Consider the following 21,962-nt stretch of genomic DNA (forward strand, 5'->3'; position numbering starts at 1 on the left):
CAGAGATGAGATCCCGCAGTGATGCCGGATGTGCTGGCCCGGTACCACCGACAGCAAAGTACAGGTGGGGCACCAGGGCACCACCACAGAGCATGTCAGCACCCACAGCCACACCTCACTGCAGCCCGTGCCTCAGGAGCCCCCGCTCAGCACAGGACCACAGTCCTGCTTTCCCCAAACGCAAGCTAAAATCACAAGGGGCTTGACCCAAAGCCCTGAGATGTTAACAGACCGTGCTCAGCGCCGGGAGAGCGGGGCGAGGGTCTCACCATGACCGGTCCCCAGGGGCCTGTGTGCAAATGGGGGCAGCCACAGCACAAGGACTTCAGGCTCCCAGTGCTCGTGCCCCAGCTTCAGCCTCTTAAGATTTCACACTCAAACTTCACACCAGGAGCTAAACCAAAGTAAAGCCTGCAAGGTGAAGCAGAGACTGCCCCTGGCTCCCCGTGAGTGCGAGCCCTGCACCGACAGCCAGGCCGTGGGTGTTTGCCAGCAGCCTCGTGACCCAGCACTCCCAGTGGCCGAGCCCAGGACGAGGACAGCAGCCAAGGAGAGCTGCTGTGTCCTGGGAGGTGACCTCAGCCCCACGAGCACAGGGACTAGAGGCAAGGAGCTCGTCCTCGCTGCACAGGCTGGACCCACCTTTCAGCAGGTCCCAGCAGGGTGGGCACCACCCACCACTGCTCAACCTGGCTGCAGGCATAGGGATCAACTTCTAGACAGAAATACTTCCAAGAATCGGAAATATGCCTGGAGCAATCATGGAAAATGAGGACATGCATTGGTATTTACATTTATCATTTCGCACTGATAACTGCACTTCAGGCTCCTGATAAAAAAAGACATCAGGCCTTAATCTGTGATCAAAACTAGGGCTGGAACGTGGCTGTTTGCACCGACCTGTCAGAGTCAGCCTCCTGAAGCACTGCACTCTGGACAAAGTACAAACAGTCACTGGGGCAGAGAGCAGGAATGATCCAAATCAGGAAGACAAAAAATAAATTCAGAAGAAAATAAACAACGAACAAACCACCAAAAAAAACCCCAAAAAGCAAAACAAAAAGGCAGTAACCAACTGGAACCCACAGTACAGCAAAGCAAGGAAAAGCAGAGCCATCCCCAGGCCAGTTACTGGCCCCATGCTGGCTGTCACCAGGTAAGCAGATGTGGTTTAATGCCTTGATATGACTCCCAAGGACACAAGAAATTCAATTTTACAATAACTGAAGTATGATTTGCAATCACTTGGTGTTCAGTTTGGCCATGTCTTTTGCTTTTCCTATTTTTATTTTTTAACCAGTCTCTGTTGTTCAGTAAACAAATGAGATATTTCTAATGATTCCAGTGGATTCCAGAAGCCCCAAAGACCCTGAAATACCATGGTGTGTTTGTTATTTAGAAAATGATCCCAAAAAAATTAAAATAACTTGAGAAATTAAAACTTGATAATTTTTAATTTCAAATTTAATTCTGCACACCTAAATTTAAAAAAATTGAAATGAAAAAGAATTGTGGGAAATATGCTTTTGAGATTAAGTGTCATCATTTTCTGCAAACCGAAATGAAGCATGCTGCATCTCAAGAAGGGATTATTATTATTAACAACACGACTGCTGGATGCAGGACCCCAAAGCTCTTCCCAAGCCTTTGTGATGATGCATGGACAAGAGCTCCAGAGGGCAACAGGCGGGTTTATGCCTTGGACCCACAGCCAGAGCTGTCTGCCAGGCATGAGGAGGAGATTTCTGAGCAGACACTTTATCCCTACATCCACTTGCTGCAGTGCTTCTGTATTTTCCTTGCAGGCAAATCTGAGCAGCTGCTGCAGGAGCCAAGGCAGAGTTTTGGATGGGTCCTGGGCACAGTCCTCCCTTTGCTCCCATTCCTACACCCTGGCTCAGCCAACAGGCACACAGCACAGGTAAGCTGCACACCTGAAGGGACCCTGTCCAAGGAGCAGGGAAGTGAGGGCTTCTCTTGGTAGAGGACACCTCCCAGAATAGTTCTGGCAGGTGATGCTGGTGCCAGGAGCCAAGGGCTCTGACAGCAGCACTCCCCCACAGCACAGCAGCAGGTCCGAGGGCCGGTGACTCAGAGATGCGCCATCCTCCGCACCACCTCTCCTTCCTGTTTCCCCATGCACCTAAGGAGGTCAGTGCCACTTACTCACACCCCAGCAGCTCCACCCATGGCCCACAGAGCAGATCTGGGTCACCAGAGGATTGCTCTCCATCCTTCTCCCTCGCTGGCAGGGCCGCGGTGGCAGTGGGAGGACACAAACCCGGCTGTTAAAGGCAAACCCACTCCAGCACCTGCGTGAGGCCATGAGGCAGAGCTGTGCCAGGGTGCAAACCTCTGTCTGTGCAGGAGAGTGGGGCTGCCCTGCTGTTGGCACAGCTGCCCTCCGTGCCGTGGCACCCACATGCCCCTGCTGCAGCTCCTCTGCTGGGCTGAGGGGCTGCCTTTGCTTTGTTTGGGGCTTTTGCTGTGTTTCAAAGACAGGCGACTCCTGCAACGTCACACATAAAATAGAGCCCATGCAACCACGCTGTAATTATCCCTACTCTCGTTAGGGCCCACGCGCTGTCTCTCCTCCCATGCCAGCTCCCACAGCAGGTGGCAACCAGAACAAGCAACAGCCCCCAAACACACCAGCTACCATGCAGCAGCATTCCCAAACCCTGTGCTGCAATCCCCTTACAGGCTGGTTTGGTTTTTACAACCCCGAGTGCTTCTTAAACTACTGCTTAAATGACAGCAGTGGAACAGGTGTGGATTCTCTGACAATTACAAACACACTGACAGATTTATAATTCCATTCACCCTTTCCAAATTCTCATGTACAAGTAACAAGTGAGATACTTTAAAAAAAATCACTATCCCTCTTGGCAATGGTTAAGAAACAGCTCAAATTACTCAACAAGTTCCAAATGCTGGACATTTTTAATCACTATTACAGGACATGTTTTGTGGCCAATCCTGCAAATAAAAATGCCCTGATGGCTCCCTGGACGAGCCTCCCTACAGACAGGTCCTGCTGCAGCTGGAGGAACAGCAGGGAATTAAACAGTGGGTTTTTTTAAGGTCTTATTTCTTGTCACTTTCTGAAATCTACAGATGACACCACATTGCATGGCCACAGCCCATGGATGCTGCAGGCCTTCATTACTGACACTGAGATTCAGGCTAATTAGACAAGATAGAATCAGTGGATCAGGTCAGGTAAACACCATGAAGCAGCACAGCTTGGCATCTGAACACTGCTCACGTGTGGGAGGCATGGCAGGTACTGATGGACCCCACTCTTACTAGACAAGTTTTACAGAAGATGAGTCTATTCACCTCACAGCTGGCACAGAATTAAAAATAACAGTTACAGCCATCCTCGTCGAGGTGGGGAACTTAACAGGATTCAGCAGCACAGTTTGGTTTATGCATTTTGATCAATAATCTAGTCACAACAGTGCCTGAAGGTAAATGAGTTCTGGTCTTTAGTCACAACCATTGTCAGACCTGTGGTTTGTGTCTGCAGTCCAGCACCTCCCTGCACCAGGAGCTGGCATGGCTGCAGGGCCCTCTGCACCCATCAACGCCCACATCAGGCACTGCTATGGCACCCAAAAATTCACCGGCCTTGTTCTGGTTCTCTACACAGACAGGGATGAATGACTGTGCTCAGGCACCAGTGAAGTGACCGATAAATAAAACAAACTAGAAGACAAAGAGATGCTGTGAATCTTAAAAGGAAAATTTAACCAATGTAAAACCAGTATCTGGTCTGTTCACATGTCCACAAGATCAGCTTAAAAAGGGCTTCACAAAGGATTTTTACATGCACTACTTAGGCATCCTTGGATAGTACTCTGGATTCATTCTACCCCGAAGGGAGTCAAATCTGTTGATTACTGTTGGCATGAACAGGAAACTGTATCACTCTTGGGGGCACAACTGTTAGTGCAGGCAGTTTGAGAAGACGAGGGAGATGACGTGAGGATAAACAACTTCAACACCATAAATGATTAGCAACACTAGTGAGCACAGGTAAGTCATAAAGAAATTTCACCCTTCTCACCCTTTCCCAAGGTAATAACGACAAACTGGCCATACTAGAAATCCTTAGTTCACTACAGCTACGTTTTGTCTCTAACACTACAAGCAGGGCTGCCAGAGGACTTCTGTGAATCAGTAAGCAAAGTCTATTTCACAAACAGAGCCGAAACTGCTCTGCAGGACCAGGCCCATCCGCCACCACAGCAGCCCCCAGCGCCTCTGCCACAGCCGAGCAGCACGTGCCGGGGCTGGGATCACAGCAGTGCCTTGCTTCCACACCTTCCAAAGACTTTTGCTCTTTGCGTTTTGCATGCTCTGGGAAGCTCAGCTGCATCTCAGACTTTGAAAGCACCTTGTTATTTAGTCAGCGTTTCAACTGTACTGGGGAAACCGGCCAGCAAGCAGGACCTGCAGCACAACCGAAGACTGATGGGTTGGGCTGGGCAGTGTGCCAGTTGTCCCAGTGTCACCTGGTGAGCAAATCACCTGGATGTCATCTGACACCACATGTACAGTAGAAAATAACCCCCAAAACTGGAGGATGCTCAGGTGCCCCAGTGACAGGCACAGTTTGAGAACACAGAGTAGCAGCCTTGCTTAAGGGCTTCAGTTAGCTTCCAAAGATGATTCCATTTCCCAGGGGGCAGGAATCCTCCTGAGAGGGCGAAAGCCAGCCCAGCTGCACGGGCTGTGAGCCACGTCTGACATGTACCAGGCTGGGCACTCCCTGCTGCCCTCCTGGCATGGGCACAGCCAGAGGGGCTCCGGGGAGGACAGGGCTGTCCTCTGCTGGGACACTGCTCAGGACAGCCAGGGGACAGTGCTCTGCTCCCTGCTCTGCTGGGACACTGCTCAGGACAGCCAGGGGACAGGGCACGGCTCCCTGCTCTGCTGGGACACTGCTCAGGACAGCCAGGGGACAGTGCTCTGCTCCCTGCTCTGCTGGGACACTGCTCAGGACAGCCAGGGGACAGTGCTCTGCTCCCTGCTCTGCTGGGACACTGCTCAGGACACAGCCAGGGGACAGGGCTCTGCTCTGCTGGGACACTGCTCAGGACACAGCCAGGGGACAGGGCACTGCTCCCTGCTCTGCTGGGACACTGCTCAGGACAGCCAGGGGACAGTGCTCTGCTCCCTGCTCTGCTGGGACACTGCTCAGGACAGCCAGGGGACAGGGCACTGCTCCCTGCTCTGCTGGGACACTGCTCAGGACAGCCAGGGGACAGGGCTCTGCTCCCTGCTCTGCTGGGACACTGCTCAGGACACAGCCAGGGGACAGGGCTCTGCTCCCTGCTCTGCTGGGACACTGCTCAGGACACAGCCAGGGGACAGGGCTCTGCTCCCTGCTCTGCTGGGACACTGCTCAGGACACAGCCAGGGGACAGGGCTCTGCTCTGCTGGGACACTGCTCAGGACACAGCCAGGGGACAGGGCACTGCTCCCTGCTCTGCTGGGACACTGCTCAGGACAGCCAGGGGACAGGGCACTGCTCCCTGCTCTGCTGGGACACTGCTCAGGACACAGCCAGGGGACAGGGCTCTGCTCTGCTGGGACACTGCTCAGGACACAGCCAGGGGACAGGGCACTGCTCCCTGCTCTGCTGGGACACTGCTCAGGACAGCCAGGGGACAGGGCACTGCTCCCTGCTCTGCTGGGACACTGCTCAGGACACAGCCAGGGAACAGGGCTCTGCTCTCTCAAAGCAAACAGCATTTTATTCTGACTGTGGTTTTTTCCACATCGCTCCACGCACCTTACAAACTTCCCAGAGGTCTCCACATTTCCACTCAGGTTGTGCAGGCGGCAAAGTGAAGACCAAGAGCCGAGGTGGCCCACGTAAAACAGACTTGGCTGCAGCTGTGTGCCAAGGTCTGGAGCCCACCGTGCTGCTGGACCCACAGGACACCCTCCTCAGCTGAGAGCTGCAGCACAACAGCCCACACTGCCTCAGGCTGAATCACCAGCTAAAGGGATTATTAACTTCCAGCTGCGTTGGGCCCCATTTCCTTTGTGCAACACTGTGCCTAATTGCAAATTCTAATTTACTGTAGCAGAGCACAAGCCCAGGTCCAAGGATAAATTAAAATGACAGCTCTATGGGAAGTTCAGAATTTAACTTTCTAACTTATCTGATTTGATGCAGATACAAATATTTAAATCCAGCCAAGGAAACAAACAGTCTGTTTCTAAGAAGTTCCAGCTGGGAAGGGGGGAAGGAAGGATTCTGTAGGAAGAGAGGCTGCAACAATCAGTGTACTGTCACAGTGCCTGCAGGAGCAGAACAGCCGCTGTGCAGCTTTGGCTGGTGCTGTGCTCCTCCCCTGCGAGGCTCATCTGAGTTTGAGTTTCCTGAGCTTTTTTTTTTCCCTTTAGTGAAAAACTACTTTGCTATCCTGAGAGTAAGAGCTTTTACTTTTAAATCTCCTTTGTACAATTGCCCTGTTCTCTTTTCAAGGGAAACACTGAGCCTGTGAGTGAAACACATGGAGCCTGGCACATGATTGGCGGCCATCCCCACACTGATAGATGTTAGTTCTGTTGAAACAGATCAAACCTGAATTCAAACTGCAGTAAAAAAAAATTAAAAGACAACTTTTGTTTCTGAATGCTGAAATTTCAAATCAGATTTCTAGTAATCTGGGTTTTTAGCACAATTGAATCCTGCGACTGAATCACAGACCCACGGCTTTGGTGCTGCCAAGGAAAACAGTGCCCGGGATACTCCCTGAGCAGCTGCCAGGGAGGATGAGGAGGAGAAGGCGATGCGGTGAGGAGGTTACACAACGTTACACAACGTCACTGCCCGCGGGCAGCCGGCCAGCCCTGCCTGGGGGCCGGGTCAGTGCCAGCTCACACCACACCAGCAGGGCCGTGTGCTCGCCATGTGCTCCCCACACACGTGGAGGCAGAGCTGGTACCGCCCGAGGGCAGCGTGACCTTCCCTGCCACGCCCGGAGAGAACCCGCTGCGGGAGCACCCGGCTGAGTGACAGCCAGCCAGGACAGACTGCACACCGACCGACAGACAGACTGCACACTGACCGACGGACAGCCAGGACAGACTGCACACCGACCGACGGACAGACTGCACACCGACCGACAGCCAGCCAGGACAGACTGCACACCGACCGACGGACAGCCAGGACAGACTGCACACCGACCGACAGACAGACTGCACACCGACCGACAGACAGCCAGGACAGACTGCACACCGACCGACGGACAGACTGCACACCGACCGACGGACAGCCAGGACAGACTGCACACCGACCGACGGACAGCCAGGACAGACTGCACACCGACCGACGGACAGCCAGGACAGACTGCACACCGACCGACGGACAGACAGCCAGGACAGACTGCACACTGACCGACGGACAGCCAGGACAGACTGCACACCGACCGACGGACAGACTGCACACCGACCGACGGACAGCCAGGACAGACTGCACGCTGACCAACAGACAGACTGCACACCGACCGACGGACAGACTGCACACTGACCGACGGACAGCCAGGACAGACTGCACACCGACCGACGGACAGACTGCACACCGACCGACGGACAGCCAGGACAGACTGCACACCGACCGACGGACAGACTGCACACCGACCGACGGACAGACTGCACACCGACCGACAGACAGCCAGGACAGACTGCACGCTGACCGACGGACAGACTGCACACTGACCGACGGACAGCCAGGACAGACTGCACACCGACCGACAGACAGACTGCACACCGACCGACAGACAGACAGGACAGACTGCACACCGACCGATGGACAGCCACGGACAGACTGCACACTGACCGACGGACAGCCAGGACAGACTGCACACCGACCAACAGACAGACTGCACACCGACCGACGGACAGACTGCACACCGACCGACGGACAGACTGCACACCGACCGACGGACAGCCAGGACAGACTGCACACCGACCGACGGACAGACTGCACGCTGACCGACGGACAGCCAGGACAGACTGCACACCGACCGACAGACAGACTGCACACCGACCGACAGACAGCCAGGACAGACTGCACACCAACCGACGGACAGACTGCACACTGACCGACGGACAGACTGCACACCGACCGACGGACAGACTGCACACCGACCGACAGACAGACTGCACACCGACCGACGGACAGCCAGGACAGACTGCACACCGACCGACAGACAGCCAGGACAGACTGCACACCGACCGACGGACAGACTGCACACTGACCGACGGACAGACTGCACACCGACCGACGGACAGACTGCACACCGACCGACGGACAGACTGCACACCGACCGACGGACAGACTGCACACCGACCGACGGACAGCCAGGACAGACTGCACACCGACCGACGGACAGACTGCACACTGACCGACGGACAGCCAGGACAGACTGCACACCGACCGACAGACAGCCACGGACAGACTGCACACCGACCGACAGACAGCCACGGACAGACTGCACACCGACCGACAGACAGACTGCACACCGACCGACGGACAGCCAGGACAGACTGCACACCGACCGACAGACAGCCACGGACAGACTGACCGACGGACAGCCACAGCCAGGCAGTCCCGGCCAGGACTGCGCACCCCAGACTGGCCGTCAGAGAGGTTCCTCCTGCAAACTACAACATCAGCCTGCCAAAACCCAAAGAAAGGCTCAGATCTTCTCTAAAGCCCATTAGGCCTCAGTACAACCACACCCCCAAAAACCACTTTTTTGAGCAACACAGAGAGTGGATGGGTACAGTCAGAATTTGCCCCAACCAAAGTCTCTCCGAGGGAAGCTGCTGGTGAAAACTAAGAGGAGGGCTGAACTATTCTGAGGCATTACTGACTCTCCAAAGCAAAGCTGAAGTGAATAATCAATTCTGAACACCAGAGGGAAATGGTGTTTGAGAGTGGCTGAGGAAAAACGGAAACAAAGTGAGAAAAGATTACATTTTACTGTGGAAAAGACCATTGTGATCAATCCTCAGCACCTTTTATTCCAGTCAAAATGTACAAGGTGTACTAGGTCTCTATTTGCATTGTAATTGCAGCAACTCTTCCAGTTTCCAAATGAATTTTAACTGCCTTACATACTACTGATTTCACATTCACAGGGGACATCTACAACAATTTCTTTTGTGCTACCATTAACCACTTTCCCAAACATTAAACAAGCAAACACTAGCACAGCTACAAACAAACCCTCCAGCTACAAACACAACTGATTTTTACCTGTGCTTTCTCCCAGATTCACTCCTGGTGGTGCCCCATCCACCTACAGCCTCATGCTGCAGCCTCAGATTCTCAGCTTTCCTTGCCTCCATGTCCCCCTCATCAAAATTTTGAGACATACCAAATCTTTACCGAAATCTGTCTTTTGGTTAAGCAAACAGAAAACCTCCCCAAACCATATATATTAAAATTCACCTGGGCCCAAAAGGAAACAACTGAAGTTCACTCAGCCTGGGTCTCTAAGATCACGTGAATTATCTGCTCCCTGCCATCACCACTTCAGGTAAGGATGATGTGGGGCTAACCTGGAACCCCCGGGGGGGAGTTTCTGTGCACCCCAAGTCAGCTCTGGGCTCTGCCCAGCACCACGAGCGCTGCACGTACCTGGATGTATCGCAAGGCACTCCTGAGGACACTGAGGTTTGAGGTCTTCTTGTCATCCACGTTGGGGATGTTGCGCTTTAATGTCTCAAAGCACTCTTTCAAATGAGCACGTCTAAAGAAAACACAGGTGGGTCGTCAGCTGCCAGGAGACACAGCAGGAATCAATTCCACGGAGGGGAGAGCTTGATTGGGGCCTTAATCCAGCAAAGCACCTACACCTGTGCATAGCAGCCCCCCCAGCACAGCCTGTCACAGCTGAGCCAGCTCACCCAGCAGGGCCTGTGCCTGGGCTCTACCCCAGCTTTGTTAGGAACACCGTGCAGCCTTAAATAAAATATCTCATCTCACTGTGCTGGTACTTTCACTGTCACCATACTTCCAATTTAGCTAGTCAGGCTTATTAGAGTCTTGGGTCAGAAACTGATGTTTATTCTGTATTCACACTGTACACTGACCCCTCATTTGGGGTATTTTACTCTTTTTAAATCAAAAGAGTCACACTGTTATGCACTGTTACTGCTTTGCAGGATCAGGGTGGTTGGGATGCAATGGTGCAGTTAAACAGAACATATTGGGAAGCAAGAAATGCAGAATTAAGCTATAAGAAAGCCAAGCAATACTGCAAGATTCAGTAATAGTCACTAAGAATTTTATTCAGGTTATCTGTTTAAAAAACAAGCAAGCAAACAAACAAAAACCCGCCAAAGCCAAACAAATATTGACAGACAATAGGCCAAAAAAGGAGGGGAATTACAATTAAAAAACCCAAACCCCTGGCTTTCTACGCACCTGTTCTTCTCCAATTTATTATGTACTTCCCTGGTCCCAACCCTGTAACCCAAACAGAACAAAGATCAGCTCGGTGTCAGGTTGAAAACTCCTGCCTTGCACCTGTGCCTGCAGCAGTGTCTGTATGTCAAGATGCAAAAGCAGCAGAAGTGTTCATGTATTACTGGTTTAACATTAAGTACATATATATTCCTGCCTACACTGTTTCAAGATAAACTCCATACTTTACACGTGCATCAGAGGAACCAAGCATTGTGCACACAGTGCACAGAAGATACAAACAGGTGTGATGTGTGTGTATATATGCAGACATGGCTACTACCAACAACAGGGAAAGACACAAAGTATGGATTTTAAGTATTTGTACAGACCCAGAGAGCCCAGATTCTGACCTGGTTCTGATCTATGCCTACACTCCAGTGGGACAAGGTTTGTGCAGTTCCATATTCAAGCATATGGGATTGAGCAGACACTTCCAACTTTGGATTTTTACTGTGCGTGAAACAACACAGCTGAGGATAAACAGGGAATGAAGCAATACAGGAATTCTCCAGTCACTGCTGAAGAAAAAAACAGCGTGAGTTTCTGGTTTTGGGGTTGGAGTCCACACACTCTCTGAATCAGAGGAATATTTTTGGGAAAAGCCAAACAAATTCATGTTATCTCAGTTTTTCAGCTCCGTTTTTCAGTGATAAGGTACATTAGCAGATGTGGACATTTCAAGAATCTTTCATATACTGTGCAAAGTAATTATATTATGGTACAGGACATTGAGGTAATAATATTTAATAAATTGTCACCAATATTTGACAGCATTTTCCCGTGAAACATTTACAGGCTGAAAAATATATCTTTTCTGTGCTTATGGAGCAATTCTGGGGGGAGACAGTGGTGATGCTGTGCTCCACACTGGCACCACAGCCCCCCACCTCCCAGGGCAAAGCTCAGTCTGGCAGCACAGCAGCAGCTTGTGGGGGCACTTGCAGCCACCCCACTGCCCACAGCCCAGGCAGCCAAACCTGTGCAGCCTGCCCTGGCCCCCTGTGCCAGCAGAAACCTCCTCCACAGCTCCTGAACCCACACAACGTCAGTGATGGGCTCTCTCCATTAGTGCACAGACCAACAGACCCTTCCAGCAGCAGACAGGCTCTGAAGATCTCAATCTGCTTAGAGGAACTACACTGGCATTTTACTGAAGCCTTTATCTTCACAAACTCCTATCTGCATTACTTTCACTGTTTCTATGCATTTTGGGATGTGTACATCCCAATAAACCTTTTTTCTGTCCGCTATACATCTCCACCAGTCCCCATGGCATTCACACACCATCTCTAACACCACTGCCAGGAGACATCCCCCTGCTGCAGGCAGCCAGAACAGAGGCCCAGACAGCACAGCCAGGAGGGAAGACTGCACAGATCCAGGTCACTTATGGTGCAGGAAAATTGAGGGGCCAAAGGAAACAGGTAAAACTGCTGCAAAGAAGGGAATGGTTTGTTCTCCCAGTCCACAAGCAGTAATACCAGACCCCCTGCTGGGATACTGTGGTCTGGAAACAACCACCTACAGAAGAAGGCAGGGTCTCCACCAGCCAAAGTCCTTAAGAACAAGCCAGAAAAACACTAACCTGGAGCAACATCAGAGCCACAAGTCCTGTCAGAGGGTAGGGCAGACTACATAGTCTTCAGCCGCTTCCAGCTGCAAGATTCTGAGCAAGCAGGAGGCCCTTAGCACTTACAGCACTGAGAAACTGGTGATCTCTGTCCTCAGAATAACATCTCCCAGATCCCATTCCAGTTTTCAAGAAAGCTCCCACAAGCAGCAGTGCACTTTGATTTCCCTGACCAGTACAAGCAGTGATCTTTTGCCAAACATAACACGAGATACCACTTGAGATCAGACATGCAGGGCTGGGATTTGCTTCCTAACACAGTTCCAGTCTGCAAAAAAAAAATCCTTACACAAAATCTTACAGTGTGGAGTGAGGGAGGGAAATAAAAACCCATCAAGCTAAAAAACCCTGCTCTCAGCAATTCAAAGACATCCACAGGTCTTGGCATTTCTGATCCAACAACACTTTGCACAAGCAGGAGCCGCTCCAGAGGGATGCAGCTTTGGCTGTCCCCCCTGGACACACGGTGCACTCACCCTCCAATTCTCTTCTTGAGCTCGATGGGTTTCATGTCGTCGGCCGGCGCCAGCTTGAGGGCGCCGAGGGGCGCGGGCGCTGCCGGGTGCTGCAGGGGCTGGATGGGCTGTGGCACCACATGGTGCTGGGAGATGGCCAGCACGGGCGCCGTGTAGTGCGGCAGCTGCTTGGGGCTGCCCGAGGGCGGCGTGGCCGCCTTCCCGTCCGGCAGGTGCGGCCCCGGCGGCCGCTGGATCACCGGTGCCACCGAGGGCGCTTCCTTGGGGACACTGGGAGTGCTTACGAGGGGCTGGTGGCGCTGCACCAGCGGCGGCGACAGGGCGGTCTGCGCGGCTTGCTGGGGGGAGCTGGTGACAACGGGGATGGGAATGACTGAAATGGGAGCTGCCAGGGGCGGCGGCGGCAGGGGCACTGCGCCCGGGGGGGAGATGGGCACCAGCAGTTCGCTCCGGGGCTCCTCTGGGGACAGGGTGCTGTTGGCCCGTGGCACGCTGGCCTTGCCCGCCTTCTTCTGCTCCTGCTCCCTCTCCAGGCAGAGCTTCTCATGCTTCTCATTCTCCTCTGAAAGAGAAACACCCACAGTGAGCAATGGCGCTTCCCTGACCTTCCCTGAGAGCGGCCTACAAACAGCACGGGGCAGGATCCCCAAGTTAAAATACCCTGGGTTGTATACTATCCCGAGTGAACCCCAGCTCAATGGACACTGCACTGATACAAACACATCAGGGCACCTCTTTACTGCTGTGGATTTTAATCAAGCTCTTAAACTTGGCTTTGATGTGTGTATGTTCCTATATGTTTTCAGAACACCAGACAAAGTAAATGAAATCTATGTGGCCCGACTAGCAAAATAAACCTCATCAAACGCAATCCAGGGCTCTGGCTTTAATTGCGTGAACATGGCACAAACAAAATTTATTTATACAAGTCCTGTGGCGCCAGTGGCCCTGGCATCTAGACATTGCGCAGCCTTAATCAAATATCTCCAAACCCACCATCCGTGAGGCTCAGCAGATCCCGCTCCTGACAACCTCTGAGGAGCTGCAACAAAAGGTGGTGCAGCAACCTCTGCACAGTAATATACAAATATATGGAAAATAAAACCTTAATTTATCAAGGGAGGGATTAGGGGAAGGACATGGACAGTTGGGTGTTCTGTCTTATATAGTCACCAAAATCAGGTAATTCAGAGGAAGCTCTAAGAAACATCCCAACAGAGCCTCTCCCAGAGGAAGCTCTGGCTTGACTGAAACACTGAAGTCAGAACATGTATTTAGGAAATTAGAGAGAAGACCATGTCTGCTGCCACCTGGAATGACCAGGTTATTTTCAATCCCCCAGTGATCTTCAAGACAATCTGTATTGACGTAACAAGGGGAACAGGGCCCCACCAGGCACAGAGCTGCCCAGCTGGCCACCCCCGAGGGGCCCTGCCACTACTGGGATACTTTCTAATCCATCTTTTGATTTTTTAGGGTATGGTGCAAAAACTACAGAGAGCAAAAAAGGCAACAAAACTCTTACTCCCGATTCTGAATGCCCTTTGGTACGTGTGACCGCACAGCAACACCGACCCAGATCCAGTTGACACAATTTACTGAAGTTCAGCTGCAGTAGCAGCCCAAACACAGCCCAACCTCCCCTGGAGAGCATGAGCCAGGTCAAGCAGCCAGCTGCCAAGGTAAACACGGTCCTGAACCCACCCCTGGACAAACCACCCTCTGGACCGAGCTCTGGCACTGGGGCTGCAGCCCAGCCTCTGACCCTGCAGCAGTCACAAAAGCACCATGTGAAATTCTGTCATCAGGAAGGGTTTCACATCCATACAGCACTCTTCCCAGGGCTGCCCGAGACGACTCAAATCCACAGTTTGCTTTCAACTTCTGCAGCACAAGTAGGGTGAGTGAGCAAACGATCTGACTGACTCCAAAATAGGAGGGAGGTTGCTTAAGTAGCAGCTGAGCCTTAAAGCTGCATTTCTCTGTATTTTCTCAAAATATTTCAGGGTATTATCAACAGTTCCTTAAAGGAAGAAGCGAAGCAGCGCAGGGTGGCAAAAACCCCATCAGGAATCCCCTGATGCAAACACAAATCTCAGCTACCAACAATTTCGGAGTGTTTCAGTTCAACGACATTAATAACTAATAAAGAAAAGCCCTTTGTCTGCAGATCTTTTGCTCCACTTTGCTGCTGGTTCGCAGCCAGAGCCAATGCAATGGCCCTGGCACAGGGTGCATGAGGAAACCCAGCCCCGAGGACCTGCTGACTCACGGTGCTCCCTGAGCACGTCCGGCCCCGGGGACAGAGAGCGGCCGCAGGCTGGCGGGCACCGCTGGCCAGGCACACTCAGAGCGAAGGAGTCACCAGTGGGGAGCTGGGGCAGTGCCTGCTGAGGACAGCAGGACCTGCCGGGCTGCTGGAGGTGACACAGCCACAGCAGAGCAGAGCTCCCAGCCAGGACACCTGAGATCTGCACCCAGGGCAGCACGGGAGCAGGAGCCAGCCTGGAACTCCTGCAACCAGCTACACTCGTGGGGAAGGGAGAGAACAGCCAAGCAAGGTTAAAGCAGGCATTACTGATCACAAGTATTTATGTAAATGTCTCTGGAAGCAGGTGCAGCCCTCGGGCTGCTGACAACCTGCCAGCAAGGCCTTTGGTGTTGCTCCCTTGAGCTAAAGAGTTTATTTCAAGGATTTTTTTAGCCAAGATCTAACACTGAAGAGCCACTGTCCTCTTGGGTCTGAGTTACCCACAGGCAGGGTAGGACCCATGCTCCCAGCCTCAGCAAAAGGACTGGAGGGCCCTGAGCCACCTCCCTGGACAGAAACCCTCCCACTGGGTGGTGAAGGTCTGTCTCCTGCTCGCTTTGCACTCACACCCTGCACACAAACCAAAGATGCTCTTTGAAGAAAGCCCCCCCCAAGCTCTATATTTTCTCATATGAAGGAGGCTCACCCACGTTTGGTCACAGATACAGATCAAGGAGGTGTGATCACCATGCTGTGTGCTGCGTGGCACATGCCAGACACATGCAAGGCTCATTCCCTCCCCCGTGGCACACCCAGCACAGGATCTCCTGCAAGCCCATACACAGAAAGCAGCCAAGGCTCAGGGCATCCCCTCGGCCAAGAGGATAGCTGAATCCAAAGGTGCACCTCAAAGTTATGTGCAATTTCCACTAGTTCTTCACACTCTTAACAAGGGGACTGAGGACAGAACAAACCATGGGAGCGAACCAGTCCTGAAAACTCCCAGGGGATCTCAACCACAGCCCAAGCACGAGGGGTCCTGGAATCCCACCCTGGCCACACCACCCCACTTGCCAGCAGGTTCACATGGTGAGAGCAGGTACCTCAGGTCCCTGGCCACACCACCCCGGCAGTGACAGCAACACGGGCAGCCACGGGACAGAGCAGCAAATCCTGTCCTGGGAGGACACAGAAACAGGGTCAGCACCCCTGACCAGTGGTCTGGTGCTATTTAGGGCCTCGATGGTCTGAGTACACAGCACCAGGCACTCTTTGTTACCTAATAATCTGCTGTGTTTAAATATATCTCGCCCCTTTTGGCTGCCCTGGAAATGCCACCCATCTGTCAGAGCCCTGCTGCCAGGCCAGCCAGGAGCAGCGGGTAGAGCCCTCGGGCCGGCAGAGTGGGCCTGCAGCAGCCAGGCCATGGCCCCAGCCTCCCGCAGCCTTGCTGGAGGAGCAGGCTCTGAGGGATGCCAGAGCCCTTTGAGTGCTCCCACCTTTCACTAGGGACACCATCAGTACCCAGAGTTTATCAACAGTGTCTGCCTTTGCATAGCCCAGCATCCCACCTCTGTGCGTGCTCAGTGGAGAACATCTCTCACTCCAGGAACAGTGAGGCAGTTCGGTGGTGTTGTTTTCTGAATGGTCTGAAGTGTTTTTCTGAATCATTCAACGCTTCTGGGAACTTATCCTGCATCCCTTGAACTGCTACAGCCCTGGAGAGGAGTGCCTTGGGTGTCACTCACTCTGGATATGCAGCAGTGTCACCTGCAGGAGTCACTGCAGGCTCCTACCAAGAAAGTGCTGCTTACTGAAGAGTCTCCAGGTATTTACTACTCCAAAGGCTGCCCTGGGGGGGACAAGTCATGCCAAGAGGAAGGGCAGGCTGGAGCCTGGAGGTTAGATTGTGTTTCTGCAAGTTCCTGGCTCTGCAGGGGAGAACCAGGAAGGGGGAGATAAGAACAGTCAGCAGAACTGGAGCCCAGCAAAGCTCAGCATCAGCCAAGCAAGCTCTGAGTCACAGCAAATGCTGCTGACACCAGAGGCTGCAGCACACAGCCACAGGCACTTCCAGGCCTAGGAACAAGCCTACAGGACTGAGAACCCTTTAAAATCAGGACACTTTTCTGACTCCTTCTGAATTTTGGTTGACAACAGCACAAGCCCCACTTTTCTCTCCCATCTTAGCTAAAATTTGGCAGTTTGGTGCCCAGCCCTTGGCACTGTTGTTTCTCCACCGGTACCACAGCAGACCCAAGACATGGCACCGTTTCCCAAAGCCCTCTGGGCTCCTGGCCGTGCCCTCAGTGCAGAGCTGGCTGCCAGGCCCCCGGTGACACTTCCACAGGGCCAGTGGCCACTGCTGCTCCCAGTGCTGCGTTCACACTGCAGCTGACCCCGAACGGGCCCACTCCTCTCCTCCCCACACACCGGGCCTCACTAGCACCTCAAACACCAACTGAACTGCATTTCAGGAGCACACTGCTCACAAAGGAACCTGAAATGCTGCACGATTGGAACTCAGAAGTTCACAATACACTACAGAGAAGCAAGAGCTAGGACAGCCTAGCTGGGGTCAGTTTCAGGGGTTCAGAGACCCCCACCCCAACCTGAGACCCTCCCTGCCGAGCAATGCTGCTGCACTGCCACTGCTGTCACAGGCTCACACCTCATCTGCAGACTGGGTCACCATTCACTGCTAACAACTGCAATACTCAGATCTCCGCTTTCTCAACCAGAAGAACAATTAACAATAACTAAATAAATACCTGGCAGACATTTCTAAAAACAGCTTCTCCACTCTCTACAGATAATTTACATTTACAATAGCTTTAATAAGCTATTCCAGTGATTAAATGAAACCCTGAATCAGCTCTAGAGTAATTTTAGCTGCATTTTAGTTACAACTAACTCTTTGTGGACAGAAGAAAGAAATAAAGGGTGAGGATTTAGCAGCACTACAAAGGAAAACAGATCAAGATTGCTAAAAAAACAAAACCATCATGGAGAGTCTCATCTCTAGAGAAACCCCAGGACCATCATGTCTCCAGGATGCCAAGCGTGCCACCGTCACAGCTGCAGCATCACACCTTGGTGGGCCGGAGGGATGCAGCTCCTGTTGTACCCTTCCATGGTATTTGGGATGAAGTGCAAGAAAGCACTGGCTCTGACAGGCCATGTGGGCATCAACAGCACATGCTGACCCTGCTCCACCATCCAAGGAGCTGCACCTGGGCAGCCAAGCAGGTGAGCTGTCCTACACAGGATGGGCCTGTGCTTCTCCCCCGGGCATCAGCGTTTTTAAGAGACAGGGAGACAAAATAATGCGCTCTGATAAAAAGCATGTATTTCTGTCACCTGAACAGCTTCTGTGTCACAGTTCAGAGCAAGAAGTGCCATGGCTGACAGGCAGGACCCAACCCACCCGCTCCCACGCACATGAGGACACTGCTGTCCCTGCTTCTGGCCCAGGGACAGAGGCACACACTACAGGAACAGTGAACCATGACGTGCCTTAAATGTACAGGTTGGAAAAGAACAGTAAACATGAACTGACTTAATAAACAGTATTAGAAACAGACTGTGTATCCTTAAAACAGACCAAAAAGCCCAAAGATATGCCCTCAGAAGAAACTCTGAGACCCCACTTCATCCACTGCTGGCAAGAGCTCTGCAGCCTGCCTTGAGTCTACAGCTCGTGTGTCACACAGCCAGCAAGGGAGCACAGACAGGTGAAATGAGTTCAGTGAGTCATGGCAAAACTGGATCTGGCAGATAACAGCCAGCCTGTTAGGTAAGCATGTTTGCTCCAGGTAACATTCCTCGATCCTGTGACGAGAACAAGGGCTCACTGCTGCACCTTCATCCCAGGGCTGCACCAGGCCTTGCCTCCACAGGCTGCTCACTCTAGCCAGCTTCCTTCTCAAGGAAATGAACGGAAATGTGCAGATTACCCTTTAGAACCCTATCTCCATACTTGAAAGAGAAAGAAGAATCAATTTTGATGGGTATCTGCCCATCAAAACAGGGAGTCACCACTATCACCTGAACTGGCTGCACCAAGGCAGTTATGCCTGGAATCCCACAATTATCCTTGCCACCCCCCAAGATTCAGACATTGCTGTGTCACAGAGCAAGGCTCTTCCTGAAGTCAAAGTCTAATTGTCACTATGTCACTATGGCTCTGTTGTCCTCAGAACTGCAGTGCAGCTCTCCTGCAAGCCTCTGGAAACAGATAAACTCACACTGTGTGTTGGGAGGTGCTTTAACCTCCCCGACAGAAACCCGGGTGGGTGTGCTGCCTGTGGCAGCCAGCGAGGCCGAGGCTGAGCCACACAGCACCCTGGTGAGACAGAAGCCAGTGGTGGGCAAAAAGCCCCACAAGGTTTCTGGAGATGCACCCCAACACTATACTGATGAGATCTGTTGAAAGACAACAGTGAGAGACCACGCAGAGCACAGCACTGAGCCACTGCCCAGCCACGGGCACACGGTCTGAGCAGGTTCTCCTCCTCACCCACTGGCAAAAGGAAAGTGGCACCACAGCCAAAGGAAACCTTCCTGGCCACCATACACCATTATCACTCCCAGGCGATTCAGCGTGCCCAAATGGCAGGTAGGTGAGATGGAAAAGCCCAGAACTGTGCTTGCTGCAGAGTCACTGCCTGCACAGGCATCACTCAGGAAAGGAATGGTGTGAATGAACTGTGCAGCATCGCAAGATGAGCATCTATGGGAAAAACCCTAGGAAAACAAGTATCAGTTACTTGCAATTATAAAGAAATTTGTTTTTCTTAGATCATGGAACATTCCTGGATTAATCTACATTCAAAGCAATCAGCACCCTCTAATTCAAGTCAAATGTCTCTGGAGCTTGCACACAACAGAGAGAGAAAGATTTGAAAGCTGATGACCCCAGGCTGTGAGTCTGGGCCCATGTAAACGAGTGTTACATGCCTGGGAGGCACATGCTTACAGCAAGAGGGTTACAGCAGCAGCAGCAGCAGCAGCAGGCACTGCTGTCAGCTGCAGACCCAGCAGCCCTTGGATGAGTGCAGTATATACTTTTTAATGCTGTTCCCCAAATGGATTGATTTTCAGGCCATACTGGACCCCTGGAGTTCCACAGTGTAACTGGGGGTATAACAGACCATAATGCTTTGCAGAACACAAGATTTCAAGGGGGAGGAGAGGAAGAACACAAGGCAAAGAGGCCAACCCAGTCTTACTGTTCTTACTTATTACTTCCTAGTGCTTCCCAGCTGTTCCTCTGCTTGTGCTCTCCCCTGAAATCTTCCTGCCACCCAAAGGTCACTGCAGGGCTCCTCCCTCTCTGCCAGAGTCTTCCTGGTGTTCAGACTTCCCTGAAGTGGCCACGTTTGCACTGACGCTGCTGGCCCTGCACCCAGCCCAGCCCTTACGTGTCTGTGCCCCCCAGCAGCAGCCAGAGCCCGGGGCGTGCTCGTGGTGGCTTTGTGTGACACCACATCCCCACACATCCCTGTGAACTGCTCCTGGAGCTGAGAAGCCTGCAGGCTGTCTTTTCTTTGCTGTGTTACCCTGCCCATATACCCTGCTCAGCAGTAATTCCTGCCTCAGAAGCTGTCCAGCACAACAAGGCAGGTCCCTCCTGCTCCTCTGTAACCCAGAGCACAGCTTGTTGAACCCACTCACAAGATGCTCCCGCAGCGTGGGGCAGTGGGATTGGCAGCAGGATTGGCAGCAGGAGGGCAGCGGCATGGCAGTGGGATGGCAGTAGGATGGCAGTGGGATTGGCAGCGGGGGGCAGCGGGAGGGCAGCGGGAGCTGTCTCCCAGCAGCAGGAGACAAACCCAAACCTGCAGAGGTTGAGCCCCGGGTGTTTTATTGCTGCACCCTGAGCACGGCCACCACCTGTAAGCCCGGGGATCACCACAGGCTGGCGGCGGCAAGGAGACTGTCAAGGGCTGGGAAGCAGCGCCGGAGCTGTCACCCAGCCGGCGGGGAGCGCGGACCGGGCAGCCCCTGCCATCTGCACAGCCTGGGCTGTGCTCCGGGCTCGGAATGCTCCCGGCCCTGCGCGGCCCCTCAGCACCGCATCCCCGTCTGCTGCGTGACTCATCACCGACACAATGGGCGGCGGCACAAAGCGCCGCTCCCGCGGCTCCGCCCGAGTCCCCGCGCCGGGGCCGCCGCGGGAGCGGGGCCGGCGCCGCTGTCCCGCAGCCGCGCGCGGGCGGCAGCCCCGCCGCGCCCGCCGCTGCTGCGCGGCCCCGGGGCACAGATCGCCGCTCCCGGAGGGCCGGGGCCGCCGCAGCGGCGGCGCGGGGCGCGGGCGGTGCGGGGCAGCGGGCGGTGCGGGGGCGTCCCCGCGGGGTTCCCCGGTCCCCTCCGGGGTTCCCCCGTCCCCTCCCGCCGCCCCGGGCGGGCCCCGCAGCCCCTGGAGGGGCCGCGCGGGGCGGGGCCGCGCGCACGTGGTGGCGGGCGGGGCCGAGCCGGTGACGCGCCAGGCCCCGCCCTCCCGCCGGCCGGAGACACGCAGCGCGCGGGGCGGGGGCGGCGGCGCCCCCGGCGGGAGCGGGGCCCGGCCCGGGGCAGCCCCGCCCGCACGGAGCCCCCGCCGTGCCGTCCCCGAATCCCCCCCGTGCCCTGACACTGCCCCGCCCGCCCCGAGTTTCCCTGGGCCGGATGCCCCCGGCAGCGCAAACCCCGCGCCGGTGCCCCCCCGCCCCTCCCTAGTGCCAGTGCCCGGGTAGCCCCGGCCGGCCGCGGCTGTCAGGCGCGGCCCCGCGAGGCGCGGGCGGACGGTCACTCACCACGTGCGGTCTGCTGCTGCTGCGCCTGCCACTCCAGGAACCGCGCCGCCTCCAGCAGCGTCTCGATGCTCATGGCGCGGGCCCGGCCGCCGTCGCCGCCGCCGCCGCCCGGAGCGCGGGCCCGCCCCGCCCGCGCCGCCCCGGGCTCGCCCCGCCGGCCGCAGCGCTGGCGACAAGATGGCGGGTGGCAACAGAAACACAACAGGCGGGCGCTGGCGCGGCCCCGCTACTACGCGGCGGGCGGCGCCAAGACGTGGAGTGGAGTTTGGGGCGCCGCCCGGACGGGACGGGACGCGCGGGGACGCGG

The 21,962-nt window shown here is 54.2% G+C and overlaps 1 protein-coding gene across 1 annotated transcript in view; it reads right to left on the bottom strand.

Moving 5' to 3' along the window:
* Positions 1 to 21,742, bottom strand: part of MNT (MAX network transcriptional repressor) — a 35,539-nt gene extending 13,797 nt beyond the window's left edge. Inside the window, exons 1-4 of the mRNA XM_066563498.1 lie at positions 21,656 to 21,742; positions 12,608 to 13,169; positions 10,460 to 10,501; positions 9,671 to 9,782 (exon numbers count right to left, since the gene is read on the bottom strand). Coding sequence (XP_066419595.1) covers positions 9,671 to 9,782; positions 10,460 to 10,501; positions 12,608 to 13,169; positions 21,656 to 21,728 — 789 coding nt within the window. The 5' untranslated portion in view covers positions 21,729 to 21,742. The remainder of the gene's footprint in view (positions 1 to 9,670; positions 9,783 to 10,459; positions 10,502 to 12,607; positions 13,170 to 21,655) is intronic.
* Positions 21,743 to 21,962: the final 220 nt, after the last annotated feature.

This window comes from Molothrus aeneus, chromosome 20 (genome assembly GCF_037042795.1).
Source record: "Molothrus aeneus isolate 106 chromosome 20, BPBGC_Maene_1.0, whole genome shotgun sequence".
NCBI lineage: Eukaryota > Metazoa > Chordata > Aves > Passeriformes > Icteridae > Molothrus > Molothrus aeneus.